This window comes from Mustela putorius, unplaced genomic scaffold (genome assembly GCF_011764305.1).
Source record: "Mustela putorius furo isolate JIRA1106 unplaced genomic scaffold, ASM1176430v1.1 tig00001433_pilon_pilon_pilon, whole genome shotgun sequence".
Lineage (NCBI taxonomy): Eukaryota > Metazoa > Chordata > Mammalia > Carnivora > Mustelidae > Mustela > Mustela putorius.
In genome coordinates, this window is record NW_025421741.1 from 1208209 (window position 1) to 1232807 (window position 24599).

At 52.4% G+C, this 24599-nt stretch overlaps 1 protein-coding gene across 3 annotated transcripts in view; it reads left to right on the forward strand.

Moving 5' to 3' along the window:
• The first annotated feature begins 7532 nt into the window (after positions 1 to 7532).
• The window catches only part of LOC101687336 (splicing factor SWAP), a 66995-nt gene continuing 49928 nt past the window's right edge, over positions 7533 to 24599 (forward strand). For 2 of the 3 annotated variants that reach the window (XM_004779559.3, XM_045087640.1), the window contains exons 1-7: positions 7533 to 7911; positions 10481 to 10650; positions 11233 to 11364; positions 15748 to 15833; positions 21462 to 21687; positions 22594 to 22700; positions 23125 to 23257. In XM_004779559.3, the coding sequence (XP_004779616.2) occupies positions 7694 to 7911; positions 10481 to 10650; positions 11233 to 11364; positions 15748 to 15833; positions 21462 to 21687; positions 22594 to 22700; positions 23125 to 23257 (1072 nt within the window). In that variant the 5' untranslated portion in view covers positions 7533 to 7693. The remainder of the gene's footprint in view (positions 7912 to 10480; positions 10651 to 11232; positions 11365 to 15747; positions 15834 to 21461; positions 21688 to 22593; positions 22701 to 23124; positions 23258 to 24599) is intronic. The other variant, XM_004779560.3, reaches the window with a different exon arrangement.

Consider the following 24599-nt stretch of genomic DNA (forward strand, 5'->3'; position numbering starts at 1 on the left):
AAACACAGTCTCCTATCTAGTCAGCGAATCGGTGTGATCGGTAAATGAAGGTGACCGAAGCCGGGGTGGGACACGGCAGAGCTGCACGAGGCTGGCCCGCCTCAGAGCTGAGCACACGCCCCAGCGGGAGCAAAGATGCTTCCCAAAGGGCTGCCCCACGACGGCCCGGAGACTCTCACACCGAAGGGACAGAATGGGGATGACATGGGCCAGAGCAGGGGGGTCAGACGGGGCTGCTTATTTGGGGGGTTGTCTTGTGGCGGTTTCTGAGCCTAGCAAACAGCATGGGCCGGGGTGGGGGGTAGATCTGTGCATTTGGAGTTCGGTGTGTTGTTACTGCCCTCGTTTTGAAAGAGTGCTTTTTTCTTCCCTGAGCTTTCGAAGCTTCTGGAAATGACACAGTGGGAAGACAGAGAAATGGTCACTAAGGGCAGAGCATGTGGTCTTTACCATCAAACCTCCCCAGCCGATGCACAGGCTACCGTCTTCAGCACAACCCGGCTTCATCTTCAGACTCGGGTTACAACGCCGGCTTGAGGGGCGTCTGGGTGGCTCAGTTAGGTAGGCCCCTGCCTTCGGCTCAGGTCATGACTCCAGGGTTCTGGGATCAAGCTCCACATTGGGCTCCCTACTTGTTGGGGAGTCTGCTTCTCCCTCTCCCACTCCCCCTGCTTGTGTTTCCTCTCTTGCTGTTTCTGTCAAATAAAAAAAAAAATTCTTAAAACCAAAAACACACCGGCTTAAAGGAGGCGAGTCTGGGTTACACGGCACCCGAGACGCCGGCTATCACAGACACGATGACAGAGCTGGGCGGACAGAGACTGCATAAAAAAACATCTTGGGACGCCTGGGTGGCTCAGTTGGTTGGACGACTGCCTTCGGCTCAGGTCATGATCCCGGAGTCACAGGATCGAATCCCGCATCGGGCTCCCAGCTCCGCGGGGAGTCTGCTTCTCCCTCTGACCTTCTCCTCGCTCATGCTCTCTCACTGCCTCTCTCTCAATAAATAAATAAAAATCTTTTAAAAAAAAATAATTTAAAAAAAAGAAAAGAAAACATCCTAAGAAAACCCTCCCTCTGCTGTGTCCCAGCTGCGCAGGCGTTTCAGATGTGCACTCCCAGCTCTGAGCCTCTCAGCGACTGGGGCTGTGAGCGCCTCGCGGCCACTCCACCGCGGGCAGAAGCGCAGGCTCCGGGAGGCCCCTGCCTGTCCGCAGCCTTGGACGGGCCCACGAGTTCTGCACGGTGCCTTCTTCAGGAAGAGGCTGTGAGAAAACAAAATTCAACTCGCCAAACCCTAAAGGTCTTTCTGACTTGATTCAAGGGTTTGAGACTCGGGCGGCATCCGGCCAGCAGGACAGGAGCTCCGAGGAGCTGAGCGACTTTCACAGGCAGAGGGAGCAGGAACGAGGCCATCACCACACAGATCAGTGGGTTTCTTGGGCACCCAGGAGTCCCAGCCAGTAAAGCGTCCAACTCTCAGCTTCCGCTCAGGTCATGATCTCAGGGAAACGGGATCGAGCCCCACGTAGGGCTCTGTGCTCCAGGCTGAGTCGGCTTGGGATTCTCTGCCTCTTTCCTTCCCGCTCATCTCTCTCTCTCTCTCCAAAATAAATTTCTTAAAATAATAATAAACAAAAATAAAAGCAGTCTGGTTATGGCGACGTTACTCCCTTTTGGGGGAAGGCAGGGGTCTAACAGGACCCAAGCAGCGCTGACCAGGCTGTCCTGACAGACCGGCTGAAGAGTCCGTTTCTGGGAGGTCTGAAACTGTCATTGTCCTGGTTTGGGGACCTGAGGCTCGGCACACATGACTCCCCCCAAGGCCCACTGCCTTCTTTGTAGCACAGCCTCGTGGGGACTGAGTGGGTGACACAGATGCTCCGGGGTGAGGCAGCCACCAGTCCTCTCGTCAACCACTGCCTTGGGCCCAATGCTCCAGGGGGCTCAGCCCCTGCTTCCACCCGGCTCCAGCCAATGGTGGCACCACGTGGCTGTCGGAGGGCAGGAGGAGGGGGCAGGCCGTGGGCTTTCTCCATCATCAGATGTGGTTTCTTCCTCAGTTCCTGCCTCCAGCTCCCGCAGGGGCCCCGTCTGGGCTCCAGTGGGGGTCACTGCTGACCTATTCCTCCCTCGGAGCGTGGCGGGGGCTTGGGGCTGCCCGGCCCAGCGGTGTGCAGCTCTCCCTGGGACTCTACTATGTGCTCACTAACTTCCCTCCGTGGAACCGCCTGTTTTCCGAACCGAAACCTGACTGACGAAGCGCTCGGCGACACGCGCTCCTGTTTTCCAGCCAAGCACTTGCAGATTCACAGACCGGACGCCCCTCTGCAGTAATTATGTTTACGTGCTTCCCCCTCCCACTTGATTACACATTGAGCGGGAATAATGTAAAACGCAGCTGCTGGGGCTGGCTGGGCCTCCCAGCACCCATTCTCTGTTAGCAAGAGAATCTTCCTTTTATTCAAGAAGACAAAGCACCTCGCTAGAAACCCCGCTCTCCGCACCATCCGGCTCCTGGAGGCCGCCGTGTCATTTGTCACGGAACAAAATTCCCAACCAAGGACCCCAAGGAGGGGTCATGGATTTTTGTTGCCATTGGGATACAAATCCGTGTTTTCTGACACCCAGTGGGTATACGGGCAAGGTGGCATGACTGGTTCGCTTTTCATCACCCTGAACCCAAACTGGGACCCAGGGCCCGTCACTCTGACTTACCGCCTTCCTCACAGGAGCCCTTCCACGTGTGTAGAGATCAGATCCCACTCAGCTGAACAGAGCGTAAATGCAAGACAATGGACTGTCACGAAAATCTAGACATATGGACCCATTTCCTGTGACTGTTGACTTCCAGCCTCTGCCTGTCACCGTGCGTGATCTTAGGACAGGCATTCCCTCTGCCTCCCTCAGACCAGCTGTGACTAGTTAGCATGCGGGCGGGGCAGGGGACCCCCGGCCCGCTAGGTTCTTAGTCCCACAGATGAGGAACCTCCGCAGTGGGGGAAGGAGCTGCCGTCCTGCCCCAAACCCACTCTCCCTGTGAGACGCCGGCTGTGTCCCCGACACGCACTCCCCTGTGGGAACAAAGCTCACATAAGCTAGCGACAACGCCCCATCACAGAACAGGAAGGCGCCTTCCAGAGAACACAAGCAGCTTCCAAGTGTTTACAGCAAGCCCCCATAAGAAGTACGGTTGTGTGTGTGTGGGTGCAGCTGAGATTAAAATATAGAAAGTAGTAACAACTTACAGCCGGGATGTCCTTTTTCCTTTTTAAAGGCGTTAGAGAAAACGGCACTTGACAGTTTTGATCACCCACACAGTGACCCTCCCCCAGCTCAGCAACGCAAACGGGCATCTCAGGGTGACCAGGCATCCTAGGGTGACCGTCTGCCTCCCCCTCCCCCGCTGTAACGCCTGTAACTCCACTTTGCTTCTTTTTAACCTCACCAGCCACATACACACCCCTAAACACTACAGGGGGATTCCGCCTGTTTGCCTTTTATGCATGGAATCGTGCATGTACTCCAACACGGTCTGCACTTTTCTACCTTGCCTCCTTCGTTCAAGATCGTTTGCAGGGCCCACCAACGCTCTTGCCGACAGCGGCAGCCCGTCCCCCTGCGTTACATCCCATCACGTGTCTCCACACCCCGCAATTTACTCATCCCTTCTACTCCTGATGGACACGGGCTCTTCCCGGTGTGTGGCCACTCAATGAACGGCACCAGAAACATCTGTGTCCAGGGCTCCTGCTGTGGCTGTAGCAATAGACAAACTAAGGAAACAAATAAACAGAATAAAAACTGAATAAACCAAACAGAGGTTTTATCCACTTAGACCGCGAGGGGCAGATGAAGGTGCGCACTGCCGCCCGCCCCTACCCACTCTTGCTCACGTTGGGGCTTACATTTCTGGGGTCCAAACGGTATCCCACTTGCATTGCCCTGACAGAGATTAAGTTCCTTTCCATGTGTTTATTGTCATTTACGTGTCCTTTTTAGAAAAGCCTCTGTTAATCTTTCACCATTATTATTATTATTATTAAGAGAAACACTGCACGCACCAGTGCGCAGGAGGCAGAGGGACAGAGGGCATCTCAAGGAGATGCCCCGCCGAGCGTGGAGCACCAGTGCAGGGCTCGATCTCACGACCCTGAAATCATGACCTGAGCTGAAACCAAGTCTCAGCTGCTTAACAAACTGAGCCACCCAGGTGCCCTCACCCATTTTTTAATTATTTTTCTTACTGATTCATACAAGCTCCTTACATATTCTGCACTTCTGTCAACTGTAGGTGTTCTCCCCTCTCAACAACAAAAAGTCCTAAACACAACATTGGCAAATCAAACCCAGCAATATATATATAGAATAAAATATCATGACCAAGTTGAAATGATCTGGAAAACTCAGGGTTACTTTAACATTAGAAAATCAATGCAGGGCGCCCGGGTGGCTCAGTGGGTTGGGCCTCTGCCTTCAGCTCAGGTCATGGTCTTGGGGTCCTGGGATCGAGCCCCACATTGGGCTCTCTGCTCTGCAGGGAGCCTGCTTCCTCTTCTCTCTAACTGCCTCTCTGCCTACTTGTGATCTCTGTCTGTCAAATAAATAAGTAAATAAAATCTTTTTTAAAAAACAAAGAAAATCAATGTAATTCACTTATTAGATTGAAAGAGAAAAATCAAATAATCATCTCACTGCAAAAAGGGCATTTGATAAAATTCTACCATCTTTCATTAAAATACACACACACACACAACCTAATGAACTAGGAATACAAGGGAATGTTCTTCTGATAAAGGGTGGTCTCCAACAGCCCTGACCCTGAGCCACACTCAACAGTAGAGGTGGTAAAACCTTCACACTGAGATCAGGAACAGCTGAGCATGTGCACGATGTCCACGTGTCCACCGTCAGAGCAGAGGCGCTCATGCTACAAGGCGGGGTGGGTAGAGAGAGAATGGAGGAATGACTGGATGGCAAAGAGAGGGTAGGGCCGGGAAGAAGCAAAGTGGGCATCAGTCACAGACCATATGATTGCCCAGCTCAGGAATCCAAACCAAGCTACAGATAAAGAGTAAGAAAAAATGACGCTGGACAAGGCAGCCAAACACACCGTCTTCTCTGCAACAAGCTATTTGCAAGTGGGACTTAAAAGGGATTGCGAGTTTGCGGAGTAAACACTGACAGAACTTTCAACAGATGCATGCCTAGTAGATTGCAGGAGCAAACATCAAGGTGTCAGCCCTCCCCGGGCAGTCCCAGCAGCAACACGTGGAGGCTTCTGGGAAGAACTGGGCAAGCTAATTCTAAGATTCACTTGGAAATGCGGAAAACCAAGGGGACTTTTTCTTCGTGTTTTCATGCTGGTTACGAGCCTCTAAATGGATTCCATAGGCAGCAACGGACTGCGGCCCACAGTTCAAACCCCACTGAACCGGTTCAACAGCTAACCTCCTACGTCCCCCAACACACACATGCTTCAGCGCTTTTGTTTGAAAACACACTTGGGGCAGAATGGACATCCCCGGCTATCAGCGCTAAGACCTCCAGCAGCTTTCCAAAGGACAGAGTCCTGTCCTGTCCCCTCTTTACAGAGAAGAGAGGCTCAGAAAGAACGGAACTCAAAATTCCAGTGGAACTGAAATCAGGGTTAGAAGTGCAACCCAGGTCTTCAAAATCCCATGCCAGGCTGAAAAAGCTATCCGCACACGGTCTGAAGGCTTCCAGAATCCCTACAGGTCAAAGGACCATAGAACTTTGGCTGGGAGCGTTGGGCCTCACCCAGCTCCCTAAACTCCAGGAAAAGCTTGAAGCAGAGCCAGCATCCCACCAGACCTACAGGCGCCTAGGGCATCCGGTGGGACTTACCGAGCAACTGAGAAAGCCCACGATATGCCCCCTCGGTGGTAGCAAGGCAGCCTTGAAGAGCCAGACAGGACCATGGCTCTGTCATGTTCATTCCACAGACAGAAATCCATGCTTGGCCAACTGTGTGCCAGGCCCTAGCCCAGGAACTGGGGATGCTCAGCAGAACCCACAAGACTCCTGCTCTCCTGGAGCCAATACTGGGGGGAGCTATATGTAGGACGTAATGTGAGACGGCGGTTGGTGCTCCAAGGGCAGATCAGCCCCAAGAAGGGAGGACCAGTGCAGGAAATTCTTAGTGTGCACACCTACAGCCAGGCTGAAAAAGGAGCAGAGTTGGGACCTGGATGGGAAGCCTGGCCCAGACAAAGCCAGAAGAGTGACACAGCCAAAGAAATCACAAGAGCAAAGGCCTGAGGTAGAAACTGCTCGTGGCTCAATTTTTAAAAACCCTATTACCGTTTATACGCATTACCTTATCTCAACCTTATGAGCAGAAAGAGCTGTATTTCACGGACAAGAGATGTGGGCGGGCGGAAAGAACATCTACTTCACTGCCAGATGAGGAACAGCTCGGTCAGTGCTCGGGGCCCCAAGAAGTGCTTCTGCACTCCAGCCGCTGGGCAGTCTGCCCTGAAGGTCTAGACTGGACTGGAAGGTGCCACTCTCCTTCAGAATACACAGGTGGGAAAACCCAGGCCCAGGAGGAACGCTCTCGAGTAGCAGTCACTCCACATCCAGGTGGCTGGTCTCCCAGAACCAGGCCCTCTGTACCAATCTCGACTACTTTTTTCCCCACATGAGTCCCCAGACCCTGAAGCCGGGTTACCGGGAGGGCCTTCACGGCTTGCTAAGTAAGCCCTTCAGTTTCTGCCACGGAAACATTCCCAGATGGACGGGACCCAGAAGTTACCAGGGCCTCAGAAACCTGGAGTGACTGCCCTGGACAGGGCAGGGCCTTGCCCCCAACCCCGGGTCTCCCCAGCCCCCAGCCTCAGAGCTCCCTGGTCCCCCAGCTCCTAGCCTCAGAGCTCCCCGTCCCCTGAACCCCAGCCCCCAGGCTCAGAGCTCCCCGACCCCCCAGCCCCCAGGCTCAGAGCTCCCTGGCCTCCATGCCCTTGGCCTCAGGGCTCCCCGCAGCCTCTAGCCTCAGAGCTCCCCGGGCTCCCCCAGCCTCTACCTTCAGAGCTCCACGGTCCCCCAGCCCCAGCGCTCCCCGAGCTTCCTGCCCCTCGGCCCCTCGGCCCCCAGCCCTCCAGCCCAAGAGCTCCCCAGCCCCAGAATCTCCCGGTCCCCCAGGGCCCAGCCCTCGGCCCCCACCCATGCCCCAGCAGCGGGTAACCAGGAGACCTCGCCCCGGCGCAGGGAGGGGCCGCCCCCGAGAGCCGCGCACTGGGCCTGCGCAGCCCCCGCCCTCCTTCCGCGCAGCGCCCGGCGGGCCCGATGCGGGTAGCGCGTAATCCGGCGCCGCGCTTTCGCCACTGCTCTGGACAACGGTCTGAGAAAACGAACACCACACACGCGCTATCCTTTGAGCACATCAGCTCCTGCCGTGGCGACGCCTCCGAACGCAAAAGGCTAGAACCGAAACACTTCCTGGCGCCTCGAACGGCTCCGAGGAGTAGCGAATCTGCGGAATCTGCTCGCCGGAAGTAGGGCTGCCCTCGCCGGAAGTGGCGCTTCCTCCATTTTGTTGCCCGCTATGGCGGCGGTGTCGAGTTTGGGGCCGGGATGCGGCGCTTTTGACTGAGGGGGTAGGCCGGGCGGAGGCATTGGGGACATCCGCGCGGCGCAGAAGAGGACCCGCCTGGACGCCGGAGACGCTGTCATGTACGGCGCGAGCGGAGGCCGTGCCAAAACCGAGAGGAAAAGCGGCGCGAAGGAGGAGGCCGGGCCCGGCGGTGCCGGCGGCGGGGGGACCCGAGTGGAGCTGCTGGTCTTCGGCTATGCCTGCAAGCTGTTCCGGGATGACGAGCGGGCGCTGGCCCAGGAGCAGGGACAGCACCTCATCCCCTGGATGGGGGACCACAAGATCCTCATCGACAGGTCGGTTCCTCCCCCCACCCGCCGGTCCTCCCCTTCCCTCGCCCGCTTGGTTTCGTCTGATGTTGACGTGATGGCCAGGACTAAAGAGGGGCTCTGGGGAGCCCGCGGGGACCCGGGGGCCCCTCCTCTGTTCTTCCGTCCCCCAGGTTTCGGAGGGAGGGGGACGGTGAAACCTGCCCTGAGACACTGGCTGGAGGCGCGCGCCGCGCGTGTCGCCGGAGGGATCGTCTCTGCCCCTGCAGCCCCTCGCGACCCCCCACCCCAGTCGCTGGTTCCGGCTGGCCCCTCGGCGCGGTGGAAGCGGCCCGAGCGCCGGCCTCTCCCGGCCGGCGTCCTCGCGGGGGTCGTGCGCTGCCTCCCTGCTCGCGGCGCCCCCGCAGCTCCGTGCGGCGGCAGGGCGACCCCGAAACGCGCACGCCGAGGCCGCGCGGTTAGCAAACCTTTGGGATCCCGAGAGTGAGGCTTGAGCCTCGTGTGCCGCCTGCGCCCTCCTTGTGGAGCGCCGGCACCTGGCCCGCATGACATTTGAGTCCGCCGGCCGCCTCCTCCCCACCGGGACAGTCTGGCGGAGTGACTTGGTTCAGAGCGAGGGTGAAGGTGCCCGTCCGTTGGAAGCCGGTTGACTTGGGCAGACACTGGCTTTGCTGTTAGAGATAGTGTCCTTAGGGCTGGTTTCACGGTCTCTTAAAACCGAAGGGTGGAACTGGGACGCAGATGTGTTTCTTTTCAAATCAAACCTGCTTTAGGTCATCGCCCTGGAGGATGTTTAGCCCCTTTGGGCAGAGGGGACCCGGGACTGGGGATTTCTAAAGCTGTTTGGTTTGAAAAGGACGGCATTACATGGTGTAGGGGTGTTTGCTCCCCCCCCCCCCCCCATATTTTCAGTCCCGCTTTCCTTCTCCTCCTTGGAGTTTTGGCTTGTTGGTTTGGTTTTTTGCCGGTTTGGCAACTCTACGTCTGGGGCCCGGACTGAAAAGCTAACGATGACCAGCCATTTAACTGTGGAATAGTGTCTCCGAGTGAAGGAAGCCCGTCGTTTGATTAAAGCTGGATTCTGCCAAGCCCTGGGACATGACTGTAGGGATGACCTGTGAGCTGGCCAGAATGGACACATTCATGACCAAATAGGCCTTTTTCCATCCCCGACATTGCCGTTTGGAGTTAGATCTAGACAACAGTGACTCTGGAAGGGAGGGTTGCCGGAGCAGGTCTGGACCTGATGCTCCATGCTCTGCTCAAACATGCTGTGCCTTTAATCCTTAGTTTCTGTGATCGGTGTTGCCTGAGTTGTCAGGCAGCTCCTTTTCCAAAGTGTTACAAAGTGTTACTTGTGATACTTATTATTAAAGCTTGGAAAGCAATGAAGTCTGAGCTCCTTATGCAGTTTTCGGTATCATTCTGTACATGACTGGAGTGAGGGCTTCCAAAACTAATGGGGAGCAAACGCTACACATGTACATGTATAATATTTTCAAATAATGATCTACATTTGTAAGTTAAGGAGGTTTACAGCAAAGTAAAAATAATTTTGAAATTTAATAAAGTGCAATAACTTGGCTACTCTGGAATTTTGGCCTTTTTTTCTTGTAAATGTCTTTTTTTTTTAATACTTTTTGGTCCACATTACAAAAGTCAGCATTAAAAAGTCAGGCAGACTTTTGTTTGTCTCTCTCTGTTTGTTTTTGCAAGCCTAAATCTGAGTGTTTCTGACTCACTCGTTTATTATCTGATACTGCACATCAACAGCGGCTTCCCTGAATCTTTATGTTAAAAGCATAACAAAAAATGCCCTTCTTATTCCTAATTTGGCGACAGTGCCTGTTGGTCCATGCACATAAACATGGATGCGTCTTAACGTATGTGATTCCCTGGGGGTGTAAAGTTTAGAAGAAGATATTTATACTGCACCTGCTAATAGTTTTGCTCTGTTTCCAGTGAACCTCCTTAAACTGCACGTATATGTCACTGTTCCTATGTATGTGTGTCTCTCTATCACGTAACCCAGCACTTATTTCCTCAGCCAAGTGGCTAGGGGGCGAGCCTAGCCAAGATTTTACCTCCCATGGACGCAAGTTTCTTTGGTGAAGATCTCTCCTGAGAGTTCGGGACTAGCAGAAAGAAGCGAGGAAATTTCGACCGTTGGGTTCTTACGGATAGGTATTTATGTATTCGGTTTGTGTGAATGTAAGCTATGATATTTGACTTCTCAGAAAAAAAAATTTCTAGTTTTTATTTTTTTGCAAATGGCATTGAATGGTTGACCAAATCATAAACGGTAAGCGCTGCCAGTGAAGTGGGCACCATTTATGCTGTTAAAGGATTGTTTACCTTTAATTATAAGCCTTATCATATCATACAAAGGAATTTAGACTTTGTTAAGATAACTTGAGTTTTAAAAGTAGGTGAGATGTGACTAGCCAAATTAAATATAAATCCGACAAGATTCTTTTATGTTTGTTTTAATATTTTTATTTCTTTGTTTTAATTGGTAAGTATATATGTGAAACATCCCACACGAACCAACCTAGACGTTAACTTCTTCCCAGTGACCAGCGTGTTCATATTACAGATATGATGGGCGCGGTCACCTGCATGACCTTTCTGAGTACGATGCTGAGTATTCCACGTGGAACCGCGATTACCAGCTCTCTGAAGAGGAGGCACGAATAGATGCCCTGTGTGATGAGGAGAGGTATTTAGCCTTGCATACGGACTTGCTTGAGGAGGAGGCAAGGCAAGGTACTGCTCAAGAAAAACTTACTTAAGCAACAAACTTTTTAAAATTTTTTAAGTATTTAAAATTTACTCCCATTCATTTTTTTATACTCACTCTTTCTGATATTATCTTGACAGTACCCAGTGGATTGGAAAAACAGGAGTCTTTGCGTTCTGAGAGGACCTCAGGATAGTTTATATATAGAGAGCCACAAAGAATTTTCCCAGCTTTTGAGGGCAGACTGGGATTTGAAAAAACAAAAACCAAACTCTTTAACTGTTCTTCTTTAACAGTATCGTATAAACTAAAATTGATGTTCTTGTCTTTGCCTTAACAATCTTTAATACAGTTCTTAATCCCCAAATTTCTCAGCAGGAAGAAATTTTCCACAAAAGACGTGTATTCTGCTATCTGTGGTAAACGTGTACTGGCAAAAGTACATATTAATAGATGTGAGGTGTGAATTTGTAAAAACATGTTTGCCTCCAAAAGAGGCTGAAAAAAGTGTGTTGTATGCTTTACTGATAGCCACAACTTTAGAAATATGTAAAATTTTTCTCAGTAAGTTTCCATTTTTGTTAATAAAATTCTCATTTTTATTCAAGAGGAAGAATACAAGCGATTGAGTGAAGCCCTGGCAGAGGATGGGACCTATAACGCGGTGGGCTTCACCTACGGTAGTGACTACTATGACCCGTCCGAGCCCACAGAAGAGGAGGAACCTTCTAAACAGAGAGGTGAGGGGAGAACACTGCGCCAGGTGACGTAGCGTTGGCGGCTACGGTATACGCAGTGGGAAAGTCTTCAAGGTTCGGGTGCGGCCGCTGAGTACTTCTCACCTCACGGTGACGCAGGCACCATTAGCAGACGCCTTCTCGGAGTAGAACAGAGCTAGAAGCCAGAAAATTAAGTGTTCTTGGAGGTGGAAACTGATTGCAGGCTCATGTCTGCATTAGACCTCATTGCCTTTCATAGATTTTGCTTGGACTCCGGTAACTGGAAATGACTTACTCTGGAGTCTTTGTTCCTTAACTCATGAGACCCGGTGATTTGCCCTCGGGGTGTTGAGAGAGTAGAGTAGGCTGTAACTGCCCTCGAGTGAACCCCGTTTCCTGTGCCCTCCACACCTGAAGTGACAGCTGGTCTCAGCAGAAGGCTGGCTGTGGAGTCGCTTGCTGCTCAGCGGGGAAGAGCCGGAGGACCCTGCCAGTTGGACTCAGTAGGACCCGCAGCACGTGCGCCCGTGCGGTGGTACGCAGTCATTGTGATGTGAAATGGGACACTTTAAAATCCTCCTCTGCTGCTTTAACTCTAGGAACTTTGGAAATTAAAAAAGAGTGCCCCAAAGTAGCTGGACTGTGAGCACAGGAACATATACCCTGTCGCTTCGGTAGACTCTGAGAGCACCGTTGTCACAGCCTTGTGCAACGATCAGACACTAACATCGATAATGACAACGTGAGCCGGAAACTGTAAGGCTGGGTCACTGTGTGCAGGACACTCTTTAAGGGGAAGGAGAACTGTGTGGGGCACCAGCTGGCTCTGTCCATAGGGCACGTGACTCTTCATCTCAGGGCCAAGAGTTCAGCTCCACGTTGGGTGTGGAGCTTAAAATAAACAGATAAAAACGTTAAAGGGAAGGAGAACTTTAACATTTTGAATGTTTAACTCTATTTGAATGTTTAAAATAATGAACTAGAATCACATCAACCAGGGCTTTCGTGTTAGGGCTAACACTTGGTTGTTTGGGACTTAATTGGTTTCTCCTTCAGTTGCAAACCTCCTCACAGGTCTAAAATAGTTACGACCGCTCCGTGATGCACCATGGTCTGCCCAGCCTGGTGCGGCCGCCTGGGGGCTCCTGCAGCCTTCAGTGGACGCGCCGGAGGGCGGTCTTGCTTGGGTGCTTCCTTTTTGCCCTTCCCCTCCTCCTGCTCTCTGCGTTGTGTGCAGCGGTCACGGCTGTGTGGCTGTGTCCGAGGAGCTTGTGATAAGACTTTACAGCTGTCATGGAGACTGTGATCAGTTCAAGCCTCCTTACGGCATTTCGCGCCCTCAGAAGTGAGGACGCAGTGGGAATGTTCTTACAGGTCCAGAAGTAAGCGCTCGCTCCTTTGTCCACACTTACCTCTGCTAGAGTTCCGGATAGTAGATTCCGTTTTGTTCCCGAATCGTGTGCATTACGTCTGCTTTAAACACGTAGTGTTTTTCATCAGAAGGAAGGAATATGCACTATATAACTTTGTACCTGAAAAATGGAAATTTATAAAAGCCAAATGTCATTTGCAAGGTCAAGTGACAATCTTTGGAAAAATCCATAATACTAATTTCTTAACCTTCTCTATTAGAGCTGTGCACACTGCCACCATCGCCCCAGCCCGCAGGTTTTGTCAGAGAAGTGCCATGGGGTCACGGCCACACTGGTTTGTTCACGCAGCGTCTGGGCAGCCTCTGTGTCTCAACTGCAGAGTCGAGTAGTTGGCCCACAGGGCGCGTGTGGCCGGAAGTGAGCTTACCGTCTGGCATTGTCCCGAAAGTTGCCAACCCCTTTTTCACATGTCGGATATAGTCTCAGTATAGTTCAACTTCTGTATAATTACTGAAATTTAAGAATTTCAGTGTTATTTAGTTTGCCCTCGAAGTTACAGTATGCTTTCTCTTAAACATAAAGTTCTCTGTGGTATTTTATAATTTGTTTTCCTTTCTGTAGTCGTCCTCAGGACTTTGCCTTATATGCTGATTAAATTTTTTTGAAGATAGATTTATTTGAGAGAGAGCACTACAGAGCATGTGCCTGAGCGGGGCGGGGTGGGGGGGCACGGGGAGAAGGAGAATCTGGAGCCGACTTTGCCGAGTGCAGAGCCCAGCCGAGGGCGGAGCCCAACTCGGGGCCAGATCCCAGGAGCTGAGATCTGGCCCAAGCCAAAATAAAGAGCCAGCGCTCAGCGGACAGAGCCACCCAGGCGCCCTGCTGATCAGTTTTTCCAGTGAAAGTCGGGCCCATGTGAAACTTACCTCTCGGCCTTTTGTGCTTCGCTTATGCTAATGCAGGAAAACGCCACACATACCTGCACACAGTAGAATTCAGGTTGGTGCCCAGTACCACTGACAAGTTCTACTTCAGTGCTGCATTATTTAAAAAAAAAAAAAAAAAAGTTGGTTTTGGTTTTGGTTTTGGTTTTGTTTTGGGGGGTTTTTCGGTGCCATCAGCAGGTCTAAATATTCCTTAATTTTCAAAGTTACTCTGTCGTGCTGGCATTCTGGGGACACATGAAGCTTCATGCTGTAAGCTGGCGGCGGCGGCTTTGTGTCTGTGCACCATCCCCTCTTCCTCCCGCATGGCAGATTCTCCTTTTCCCGTTTTTTTTCCCATCATTATCAAAGATCTTTTTTGTGAGAAAAGGGGATTTGAATTTGAATCTGAGTATTGCAACGGCTGTGTGTTGTTCGGTGCTACTAAAGCCATTTTTCTGTAAATTAAGGTGTGTGTAAGGACAGAGCAGCCCGGTGTGACCTCGTGTCCCACACAGCTCTTGATTCAGGCTCCGCTACTCCGGGAGCAGCAGCTCCAGGCTCAGGGAGACTGTGAGATTTGAAGTTGCTCCTTGACGCTTTGCAAACCAGGGTGTCCGGTGTCCTGCAAACACACTGGGCCATTTGGGCCCTGCTGCCGGGCTGCGGGGCTGCTGATCGCACGAAGCGATCAGGTCTGAGTGTGTCTCTAGTTCTTAGGGGAGAAGAAGGCTGCCTAAGCAGAAACAGACGGGACGGACGGTGTTCATCCGCCCGTATCTCATCAGACTAGAATTCCCAGGTTTTTAGGTACAGTGAAGCCTGCTTATAAGCCCTCCTTGGCTTCGTAGAAGAATTAGATTTGATAGGAAACCTTCAAAATTGTTCATCTCATCAAGAAACCACATGTGGTGGATTTTTTTTTGTTGTTGTTATTGTTTTGTTTTGTTTTAAGTTTATTTATTTATTTATTTGTGAGAGAGACACAGTGAGAGAGAGAGCATGAGAAGCAAGAGAAGGTCAGAGGGAGAAGCAGACTCCCCATGGAGCTGGGAGCCTGATGCGAGACTCGATCTGGGACTCCGGGACCATGACCTGAGCTGAAGGCAGTTGCTTAACCAACTGCCTGAGCCACCCAGGCACCCTGGAAACATTGATTTTGGTGAAGATTGCATGTTTAATGGTTTTTTTTTTTTTTTGGCAGGAAAACCTAAGTGTGTCATGAAATCCTTTATAATGTTAGCTCTGATAAGTTTTCCCTTAGGTTTTTGTACATTTCACTATGTCCTTTCAGTAGTGATCCCCTGAGAGATTGTGAGATATGCAGGTCCCCTCTGATTCAGGAGGCTCTGACAAGCAGTGTCCTGTGTGAGCCACAGCGGATAGAGCTGTTTGTAGATGGAAATGGGAAAGAGGCGTCTGGTTATTGATGGTAGGGAGGTGGTTTGCGTGTGTCGAGAAGTCTTGCCCATTACTCTTTTTTTTTTTAAGATTTTATTTATTTATTCGACAGAGAGAGATCACAAGTAGAGAGAGAGGGAAGCAGGCTCCCTGCTGAGCAGGGAGCCTGATGCGGGACTCGATCCAGGACCCTGAGATCATGACCTGAGGCGAAGGCTGCAGCTCAACCCACTGAGCCACCCAGGTGCCCCTTGCCCATTACTCTTAAGGGCCCTATGGCTTGATGGTGAAATCAGCGTACCATCTGGAGGTCGGGCACCCGTGCTGTGCTGTCTCCCTGGGGATCCCACAGAAACAACTCAGAGGAGGTCTTAGTGCCACTGAAACACACAGATCACAGAGCTGGGAGCGGGGAGAACTGACTGCAGGCTGAGCGCTCGCTAAGCAGGGCGCATTGTGGGGAGATGCCTGGAGCTGGGTCTCCGGGAGAGCTCCGTGCCTCAGCGGCCTCATCCAGAGGGGGTTTGTGACGCCCAGCGGGCACATGCGGGGCGGGAGAGGAGACGGGCGCGAGTCTCTAGAGGTGACGATGCGAAGGGGAAGAGCCAGGGAGCAGTACTCACTGGTCCCTCTGTCGCTGCTTGCCGTTGGTGGCTGCCTTCCTTCCTGGTCGTTGTTCTGAAGTTTTATATTTTCTTTTTATACAGAAAAAAATGAGGCTGAAAACATAGAGGAAAACGAGGAGCCTTTCATTGCCCCCGTGGGGCTGAACGTGCCGCCTGACGTGGAGCTGGTACGTGTGCCTCCTGTCCCGGTGCTGCCCATCGTTCCCGCTGTGGGTCAGGAGCGGGGGGCACAGGGAGCCCGGCCGCAGCCCTGACGGCTCTGTAAGGTCGCGGTGCTGTCAGATCTGTGCGTCACGGACACCAGACCACACCCTGTCCTCCTCCGAAGAGAAAGGGAGGAATTCTAACCCAGAGCATCAGGGATTCAAGGAGCTGGCCCTTGGGGGCCGTAGGGCTAAGCCCGCACATTTACCAGAGTGGAGGAAGCGAGTCAGGGTGAGAGCGAGGAAGCCGTCAGCCACATTCAGGCCCAAGAACAGTCTCGATCACGGCAGTGTGGCTTGTGGGGAAGTGGCTTTGTCCTGACATTTGCCAGGGTGGCTTTGGCGGGGTCTTAAGGGAAATGCCTTTACCTTACCTTGCTGCACTTGTGCCCAGGCTTCCCGTCCCTGGGGACGAAGGCCCAGTGGCATCTCCAGGCCACCTGGCACTCCGGAGGAAGCCTGGGCGGAACTCGTCTGGGCTTGAGTGCTCTGCAGCTTGAGCCTGGCCGAGCGGCGCGGTTCACGCTCCCCTCACGCCACTCTTCCATCTGCGTCCTGAGGGGTTCAGGCTGGGTTACGGTGGGCGTCCCTGGGCGTCTCCTACACTCCCAGCCCTGCACTGGCTGCTTTGCATCTTCTGTGTCATGTAATGCTAACGGCCCATACGCTAGCTGCTGCGCCTGGCGCCCTTCCGCAGGAGAGGACTGTGGCCGTGGGGGGGAGGGCCGGGAGTGTTGCCTGGGCGCACTCCGCAGGGGCGGGGCGGGGGGATGATGTAAGTGTTCCGGGTGGTTTTTCCCGTGACATTTTTGTGACTGCATTTCTAGTGGCATGGACGCAGGCCTGCCGTGGTTCTGAGCCTCTGGGTGCATGGGGGGCCGAACTCTTGGTGGAAGGTTCTAGCCCCTGTTTTCACGTGTGGATGGCAAGTGGCAGAGCCTGCATCCGTCCCGTCCTTCATTTACACACTCACACCCTCCTCCTTCTCAGTCTTCGTGCAAGGAGGAGTGGAAATATCTGCCTTTTTTTTTTTCTTTTTAAGATTTTATTTACTGGGGCGCCTGGGTGGCTCAGTGGGTTAAGCCTCTACCTTCGGCTCAGGTCATGATCTCAGGGTCCTGGAATCAAGCCCCACAGGACTCTGCTCTGCGGGGAGCCTCCTTCCCCCTCTCTCTGCCTGTCTTTCTGCCTCTTTGTGATCTCTCTCTCTCTGTTTCAAATAAATAAAATTAAAAAAAAAAAAGATTTTATTTATTTATTTGATAGATCACAAGTAGGCAGAGAGGCAGGCAGAGAGAAGGGGAAGCAGGCTCCCTACTGAGCAGAGAGCCTGATGTGGGGCTGGATTCCAGGACCCTGAGATCATGACCTGAGCCGAAGGCAGAGGCTTAAGGCGCCCCATGTCTGTGGATTTTGCTGGCAGGAATTATCGTATTTGTTTCCCCGTTTCCAGTGTTCAGCTAAAGCTGAATGTGCCAGTTGAATGTCGGTTATCCTGAGACTTACGTTACTGGGCTTCCTGTGTGTGGTTCTGGGTTATATTCCTTCTTGTTCTGGAGTGTGCTATTTATTTTACATGAGAGACCCATTAAAAACAAGTTGGTCCCTTACCTATATTTAATGCTGAAAGCTTTTATTTAAGGTTGACTATATGGAATTTTATTTATTTTTATGTGAAAGTTTATTTTTAAACTTTTATGCAGATATAAATGTGGAAGTATAATAGAATTTATTGCATTGTTTACTTTCTATTAAAGTATTTAATGGCTCTGCATTCTCAGCCAGAGTAAGCGTCCCTAAGCTGTTTAATGGTCTCCTGGAGCTAAAAATAGTCGCTACCCTTTGGAGACCAGAATAGTAATTTGCCTTCTTGATGTTGAAGAGTTTCTTGTGATAGTATCGCAGAGCGGCCTCTCAAGTGGGACATTGTTTGATTCTGTGGAAACCATGTCTGAGCACTGTTGGGGCACTGCTGGACAGGGTCATCCCTTCGTACTGGCGTCAGGGCTTGGGGGCAGCGGTTGGTGGTCTGTGACTCACACTGTGATGTTCGGGGGACGGTGTGGAACACGGGGTGCTTGCAGGGGGGCTTCTGGCCTGTAGGAGGGGGGAGCGGTGCTGCCTCTTTGCGCGGGGGCCCCTCTCTCGGTAAAGAAAGCAGGCACTTGAGTATTCTTGATGCTGAAACTGGGCTTTTGGAGGAGAGCCTAATGACGGGATCCGTGGGATGTGTGAAGAGTGAGTAGTTAGAAATCGTGGCACTTGGGAGACAGATGTCGGTGGGTGTTCGAGACAGGCCGAGGCTGCTGGTGTCCTCCACGAAACCCCAGCAGCCCTCCCAGCTCCACATCCCACCAGGCCCCTACAGTGACCTCCCAGCTTTGTTTTAGCTTTTTCTGGCGAGTCTATGTGTGTTTTCTTGAGTTTCTCCCTTGGTATATAGCCTGGCGTCGTCTGTCCCAGGGTTGTGTTTTCAGCCTCTGTCCCCTTCTCAGGGACCCGGATGCCCATCTTGGTCACCTCCTGAGCTCTCCGTGTGCCTGGTCCTGATTCAGGGTGTACGCTGCTCCCACCTGCTCGTGTTGAGTTGTGTGCCCCCACACCTGGCGCACACCTAGAGCTCCGCTGGGAGTGGGGAGGGAGAGTTGTTCTGGTCAGCCACGGGGGCTGGAAGTGCTGCTGCCCCACAGATCCGGTCAGAAGTTCTTTCTGGGGGAAGCATACTCATCTGAACACACTTTATGAACCAGAGGAAGAACAGGGCAGGATTCAGTGTGTAATTGCCATCATGCTCAACATTTCCCCCTCTGGGTGAGGGCCGTGCGGGGACCGTTGCCGACCGCGTGCTCTGTGCTTTGCTCCTGTCCTCCGTCCGCGCAGCACGGGAGCCTGGGCAGTAGATGCGCTCGGCCGCCGTGCACTGGAGACACGTTGAGGTCTAGAGGGCTCAGAGCTCTGGCTGATGGGTGTTGAGATTAGAGTGTTGTTGTCATGAGATTAGAGTGTTGTCATCATAATTCAGCAGTTCTGTCACCCCAGGATAGGGGCGGGAAGCATCCTGTGGAGTTCTTGCCTTTTCTTTGGGATCAGTAAGGACTGTTCACGTGTGATGAGTGTGCCCCGAGTGCTCCGTGCCTGTGTGTTCTCCGAGCACCTTGTCTCCAACATCTGTCTCCTCGCAGAATGTAGTTGTGTTTGTGGAGTCACACACGCCACGAGGTCCCATTGTAGCCCCAGGATTTTGAATTTTGTTCTGGAAGTCCCTTCCCACTCCTAAGATTTTAAAAATATTTTCCTGTTTCCTGCTGTTGCATTTATGGTTTTGTGGGGTTTTTTTAACAATTGAATTGTGACTTGATGTAGTATTTATTTTGGGCTGTGAATGAAGTGGGCATTTGATTCTTCCTTCCCTGATCACAGCAGAGGAGAGGGCCAGCCCGGCCACCCCGGGGCCCACCACTGCTCACCCTGCCTCGCCTTCCCTTGCCACCCCATCCTGGTCCCTCTGCTTTTCTGGAGCTGTTGGGAGACCTGACACGGGCGTGGGCTTTCTCACCTTCTTCCATCTCCCACCGCCCACCCACAGTTTTTGGAGCTCTGTCTGTAATCCGGGAGGAGCGAGGAGGCATGAGCCTATCTTCTTGGGCTCGGGCACCTTCTTAAACCAAAGGCCTCCCTGTATAAGACAAGCATTTCCCCCTTTATCGTTAGTTTTTGTAACATCGTATACGTGTGTAGGTCCTTGAAATCCCACTCTGTGGAAAGGAAACTCGTGGTATAAATGGGAAAAGACCTGCGTAAGGACAGCGACATGAGGAGGGCCGACTCTTCCCACCAGGTGCGGCATGTTACCCACTTGCTCTGGGAGCAGGCCCAGAAGTGCGCTCAGCACGGCTCTCTCTGTAGTCACTGGCTCTGTGGCCGCGTCTTTTCACCACGCTGTTGTGCCATGAATAGGCCTCCTTTTAGGGATTTTAAACCAGCAGCTTAGTGTGGTTGGCGGAGAGCGCCTCTCCACAGAGGCCATTGTGGTTTCCTTTCAAGGTCACTGTTCTGAATTCACTGTTAATGATCGACGTGTGCGTGGAACACAGATCCGAAGATTAATTCTGCTGTTAGCACGAGCCATTGAAAGTCTGCCTCCGGATCCCTACTCCAGGCACAGTGGGCCTGTGACGTGGAATCTAGTTTATTTTGGGAACAGTAAATAACTTTAATTGTAGGTACTTATCCTATTTAAGTGTGAAGGACTGTATCACTTCAGGCATTAAATTTGAGAATTAAGGCGTTTACATTTTATGAAGGATGTGGTTCTGGAATTACAGAAAGCATCTTGAATACTTAACTGCCCGTTTTTAATGGATGATTTCCCACTTTATTTGCATGTAATTTCTAAGTGTTAATCTCTTCGTTATTATTAAAAGTATTTTTGGAGTGTGGCTTTCAGTGTCTGGTCTGACGAGCTCCATTGGTGGGTGGGAAGTGCCAAGCGTGTCGTGTGGTGGAAGGAACTTCGCGGCTTGGGCAGGAAACCGGTTGGCACGGTCTGATTCCTGGTAGTGACCTCACTTGGAGGCAGCAAGGTGGTGCCCTCTTTTCCTGCGGGTGAGACAGACCCTCCCTGTTGTGGCCAGACCGTGCCCACGTGGTGTGGGCATGAGTGAGGTGCAGGAGCAGGTGAGCACATGGGGGTTTCCTCAGATGCCCAAGAAGGCTGCTTCCCAAGCTAGGAAATCTAGTCCCAGCTCAGAAGGTGAGAGGAGTGTTGTGTAGAGCCTTGAGAAACTGGGTGAATGTGTACACCCTGCCTAGAAACATGCACATGCCCATAATTTGCATACAGCTTCTGAGGGTTCACAGCCTCCAACCCCATCGTGGAACCTGTTGAATGTGGAGGTACAGTGAGTTGGTATAAAAAAGGTTGCCTCAAGGCGTACCTAGGTGGCTCAGTGGGTTAAACCTCTGCCTTCGGCTCAGGTCATGATCTCAGGGTCGTGGGATCGAGCCCCACATCGGGCTCTCTGCTCAGCAGGGAGCCTGCTTCCCCCTCTCTCTCTGCCTGCCTCTCTGCGTACTTGGGATCTCTGTCTGTCAAATAAATATTAAAATCTTAAAAAAAAAAAAAAAAGGTTGCCTTCAGTTCTGCTCAAAGCTGGAGTGGCCTGCCTTGGTCTGTGAGTTTTCTCCCTGTGAGATACTGCAGAATCCAGAAACAGACCAAAGAGTCGTGGAACCAACCAGGGGCTGTTCAAAGGGGGCTCTTCTGACCGAAATGGGTCTCTCTCTCTTTTTTTAATTTAAAGATTTTATTTATCTGAGAGAGAAAGTGCAAGTTAGGGGAGGAGCAGAGGGGGAGGGATGAGCAGACTCCCCGCTGAGTGCAGAGCCTTCCGTGGGGCTCCATCCCAGGACCCTGAGATCCTAACCTGAGCTGAAGTCAAGAGTCGGCCGCTTAACTGAGCCATCCGAGTGCCCCTTGAAATGTCTCTTCATGTATTTGACAGGATAACGAGGTTTTTCTTCTGTTTTAAGTCATGTGGCCAGTGAAAAAGAGGAAAAATTGATCATGTGAATGTGTATGTTTTTCCATAGCCACCAACAGCCAAGATGCACGCTATCATTGAGCGCACAGCGAATTTCGTGTGTAAACAGGGAGCACAGTTTGAAATAATGCTGAAAGCCAAGCAGGCCCGAAACTCTCAATTCGACTTTCTGCGCTTTGACCACTACCTCAACCCCTACTACAAACTCGTCCAGAAAGCCATGAAAGAAGGACGCTATGCGGCGCCGGCGGGGGACAGACCCGAGGAGAAAAAGAGTACGTGCGACCGCGTCCCGTGTGGGCGGGGCCGTGCCGGGGAAGAGCCCGCGCTGCAGGGCTTCCAGAATGGTCACGCGGCCCACACTGTGGCGTCCATCAGACCCGCTGCTGGGGTTTAGGGTGGGGTGAAGCTCTCCTGGAGGAAACCTTGACAACACACTAGATTCTTAATTATTTCCAGAGACAGTGAAATATAATTAAATATTGGCGCTACCGGAACACAATCATCTGGGTTGGAAATTTTTCCTCTCATTTTGGCTGTTTGACGTTTCCCAGAGAAAAGAGGAGATCTGCCTCCTGGGATGGCTCCCGCCGTACACGCACACGCGGCTTTAGGGCCTGAGGCTAAGTTACGTGCGCACAAAAATGGAAGTTAGTTCTACTCTCCCTTTTTTATTCGTGTCTACCTTAAGCTGTTGTTTTTATCAAATACCTCAACTGGGAATTCTTACCACAAAGGCCAAGTAACTTTTGCATAATGTTCAGGGACAGCAGTCTGTCTGTACACGTCTGCTGAGGAAGCGGGATTTTCAGATCCATTTGTACAAACCTTGGTTACGGATCCCATGTTCTCGCATCTGTTAGTTTTCTAAAGTATCTGTTGCCTTGTTCTACCTTTCATCCATCAGCACGTTTTGCCATTTTCAACGACCCTAGACTAGGGGACGTTGGACGGCTATGCTGGGTGGGCCCGGGGCGCACGCCTGTCTTCGTCCCCCGCTTTCCACAGAGTGCGTCGGGCGGTAGTTCTGCGGGGGCTGCTCCCAGCGGTGCTTTCCAGGTGGAGAACTGCCGCACGGTTGCCTGCAGCCCCGCCTCTGTCTGCTTGAGTGTTCGCGTCGCGTAGCTGTGCCCTGTATCCCCCCACACACCAGAATCTTGAAACTCGCTTTTGCTTTCCAGAGTCGGGGGTCAGCTCTGATGATGACGATGATGAAGGAGATGGGAGTTACCTGCACCCGTCTCTCTTCGCTTCCAAGAAGTGTAACCGCCTGGAGGAGCTGATGAAGGTTTCGATCTTCTGTGTTTTTTATGCCATAACAGAACTGGTGTTAGTCTAGTTTTGGGAAATCTCGAAGCGGCCATTTTTTTGCTATCTTACTTTATCATCATCAAAGTCTGTTTTGCATTTTTGTGGTTTGCTTGGTGGCTCGCACTTTTATGGGTGGCAGTACGGTCGTGGCCATGCTGCCTTCCTTTCCCGAGTGGTTACTAGAAGGTGGAAGCCATGTGTTCCCTCGCTTCCCCTGGGACTCAGAGGAGCCACATAGAGCATGGCCACGGTCATTCGGGCTCTCTGCGTGTCCTGAAGCACGTCCACCATGCTCCGAAACACTGTGTTCTGGGGTTGAGTTGAGCCTTCTTGGCCACAAAAGGGTTCCCCCTGACTCTGGGTACGGGAATGATGTGACCACACATCCTCTCTGTCTGCAGCCTTTGAAAGTGGTGGATCCGGATCACCCCCTTGCTGCGCTGGTCCGTAAAGCCCAGGCCGACAGCCCCGCTCCCACCCCCCCCTCGGCAGACGGCAGTGCGCAGCCCTCCCAGGCGGAGTACGCCGCTGACTGTGAGTACCTCACTGTGCGCCTCCTGGCCTGCGGCCTGCTGCACAGCCAACCCAGCCGGGCCACACGACAGCCGTGCATGCAGCGCGGGGCCGGTGGAGGTGCTGGGAGGACTCGGTCCCTTGGGTCTTCGTGGGTAGCCGTCCTCAGTACGTGGCCTCATCCTGTCGTGCGCCCCTAATGGTGACAGATGGCTGCTCTGTGTGCAGTGTCAGCCGTGCCTTCCAGGGAGGGTGAAGAAGTAGGGCGAGGGCAGAAAGCAGGTGTTTGGGGACTGTGCCCTTCTTGGGAGGGCGCCCCGCCCCTCCCATCCAAGCAGCCATGCCTGGTGCCTCCCTTTGACCCTCACAGAGAGGATAGTGTCATGTGGTCTCCTGGCCTGCAGTGGGGGCTGGAGTCCGACATGCCACGGCCCTAACTGAAGCCGAAGCTCTGTTACGAAGCCCAAGGAGCGTGGACACTGGTGGGCTGCGGCGCTGTCCGCATGGCTGCTTTCCTGCAAGAGACTGAGCCGAGCTAGCGTGCGGTGTGCGCCTCAGCGTTTTGGCTCGTACGTTCCCTCCTGTCCAGCCTGCTTGCTGGCCTTTCGTCTTCTTAATCATCAGAAGATAATTAATGGAAGGCACATCTTGAGGTTCTGTTCTAGTAATCATTTGAAAGTATTGGAGCTCGGTCTCTTTTCCGACCTTTTTAAAGTTACTAGGAAGTTAACAGTGAACGAGGGCAGAGGCTTCAGGATGGCTGTGGGGGTTCGTGGTCTTGCACCAACAGCCGATTGGGTGATCTATCCCTAAAGCTCATCACAGTCAGAGGGCGAGAGGTCATCCAGAGAGTAATTCTCTTTGAAGACATGGGCTGCTCATTATTTGAGTGTCTGTATGAAAGAGTAGCCAGAGCCCCTGCGCCCCTGTCCTGGCGCGGCCCGCGGCTGTGTGTGACTGATGGGCTGAAGTGACATCTGCAGGCTTTACAGGTCAGTGACTTGAGGGAACTTAATGCGCGTATCCTGAAAGAGCCTTGTGAAGGACTGGGGGTTTGCAGTGCTCACGGCGGGGAGTGCTGTGTGGACGACAGGGCCCCATAGGTGAGTGGGAGCCAGGAGTGACCGTCGAAGTTGACTGAGTGGAACATCCCTCGGCTTCCGCGTTCTCCTGTTTCACACCCGTCGTCGAACTTGTGCAAGTGAAACCCCTTGTCCGTGTGCATGCACTACGCCTGTGGAGCTGTCCAACTGTCTGGCACGGAAGAGAGGAAATTCGGGGGCAGGGTGACCATCACCAGCTCGTCACTCTGTGTCACGGAGCACGTACTGTTCAGTCGCGAGGGTGGTGGCGGGCAGCATGT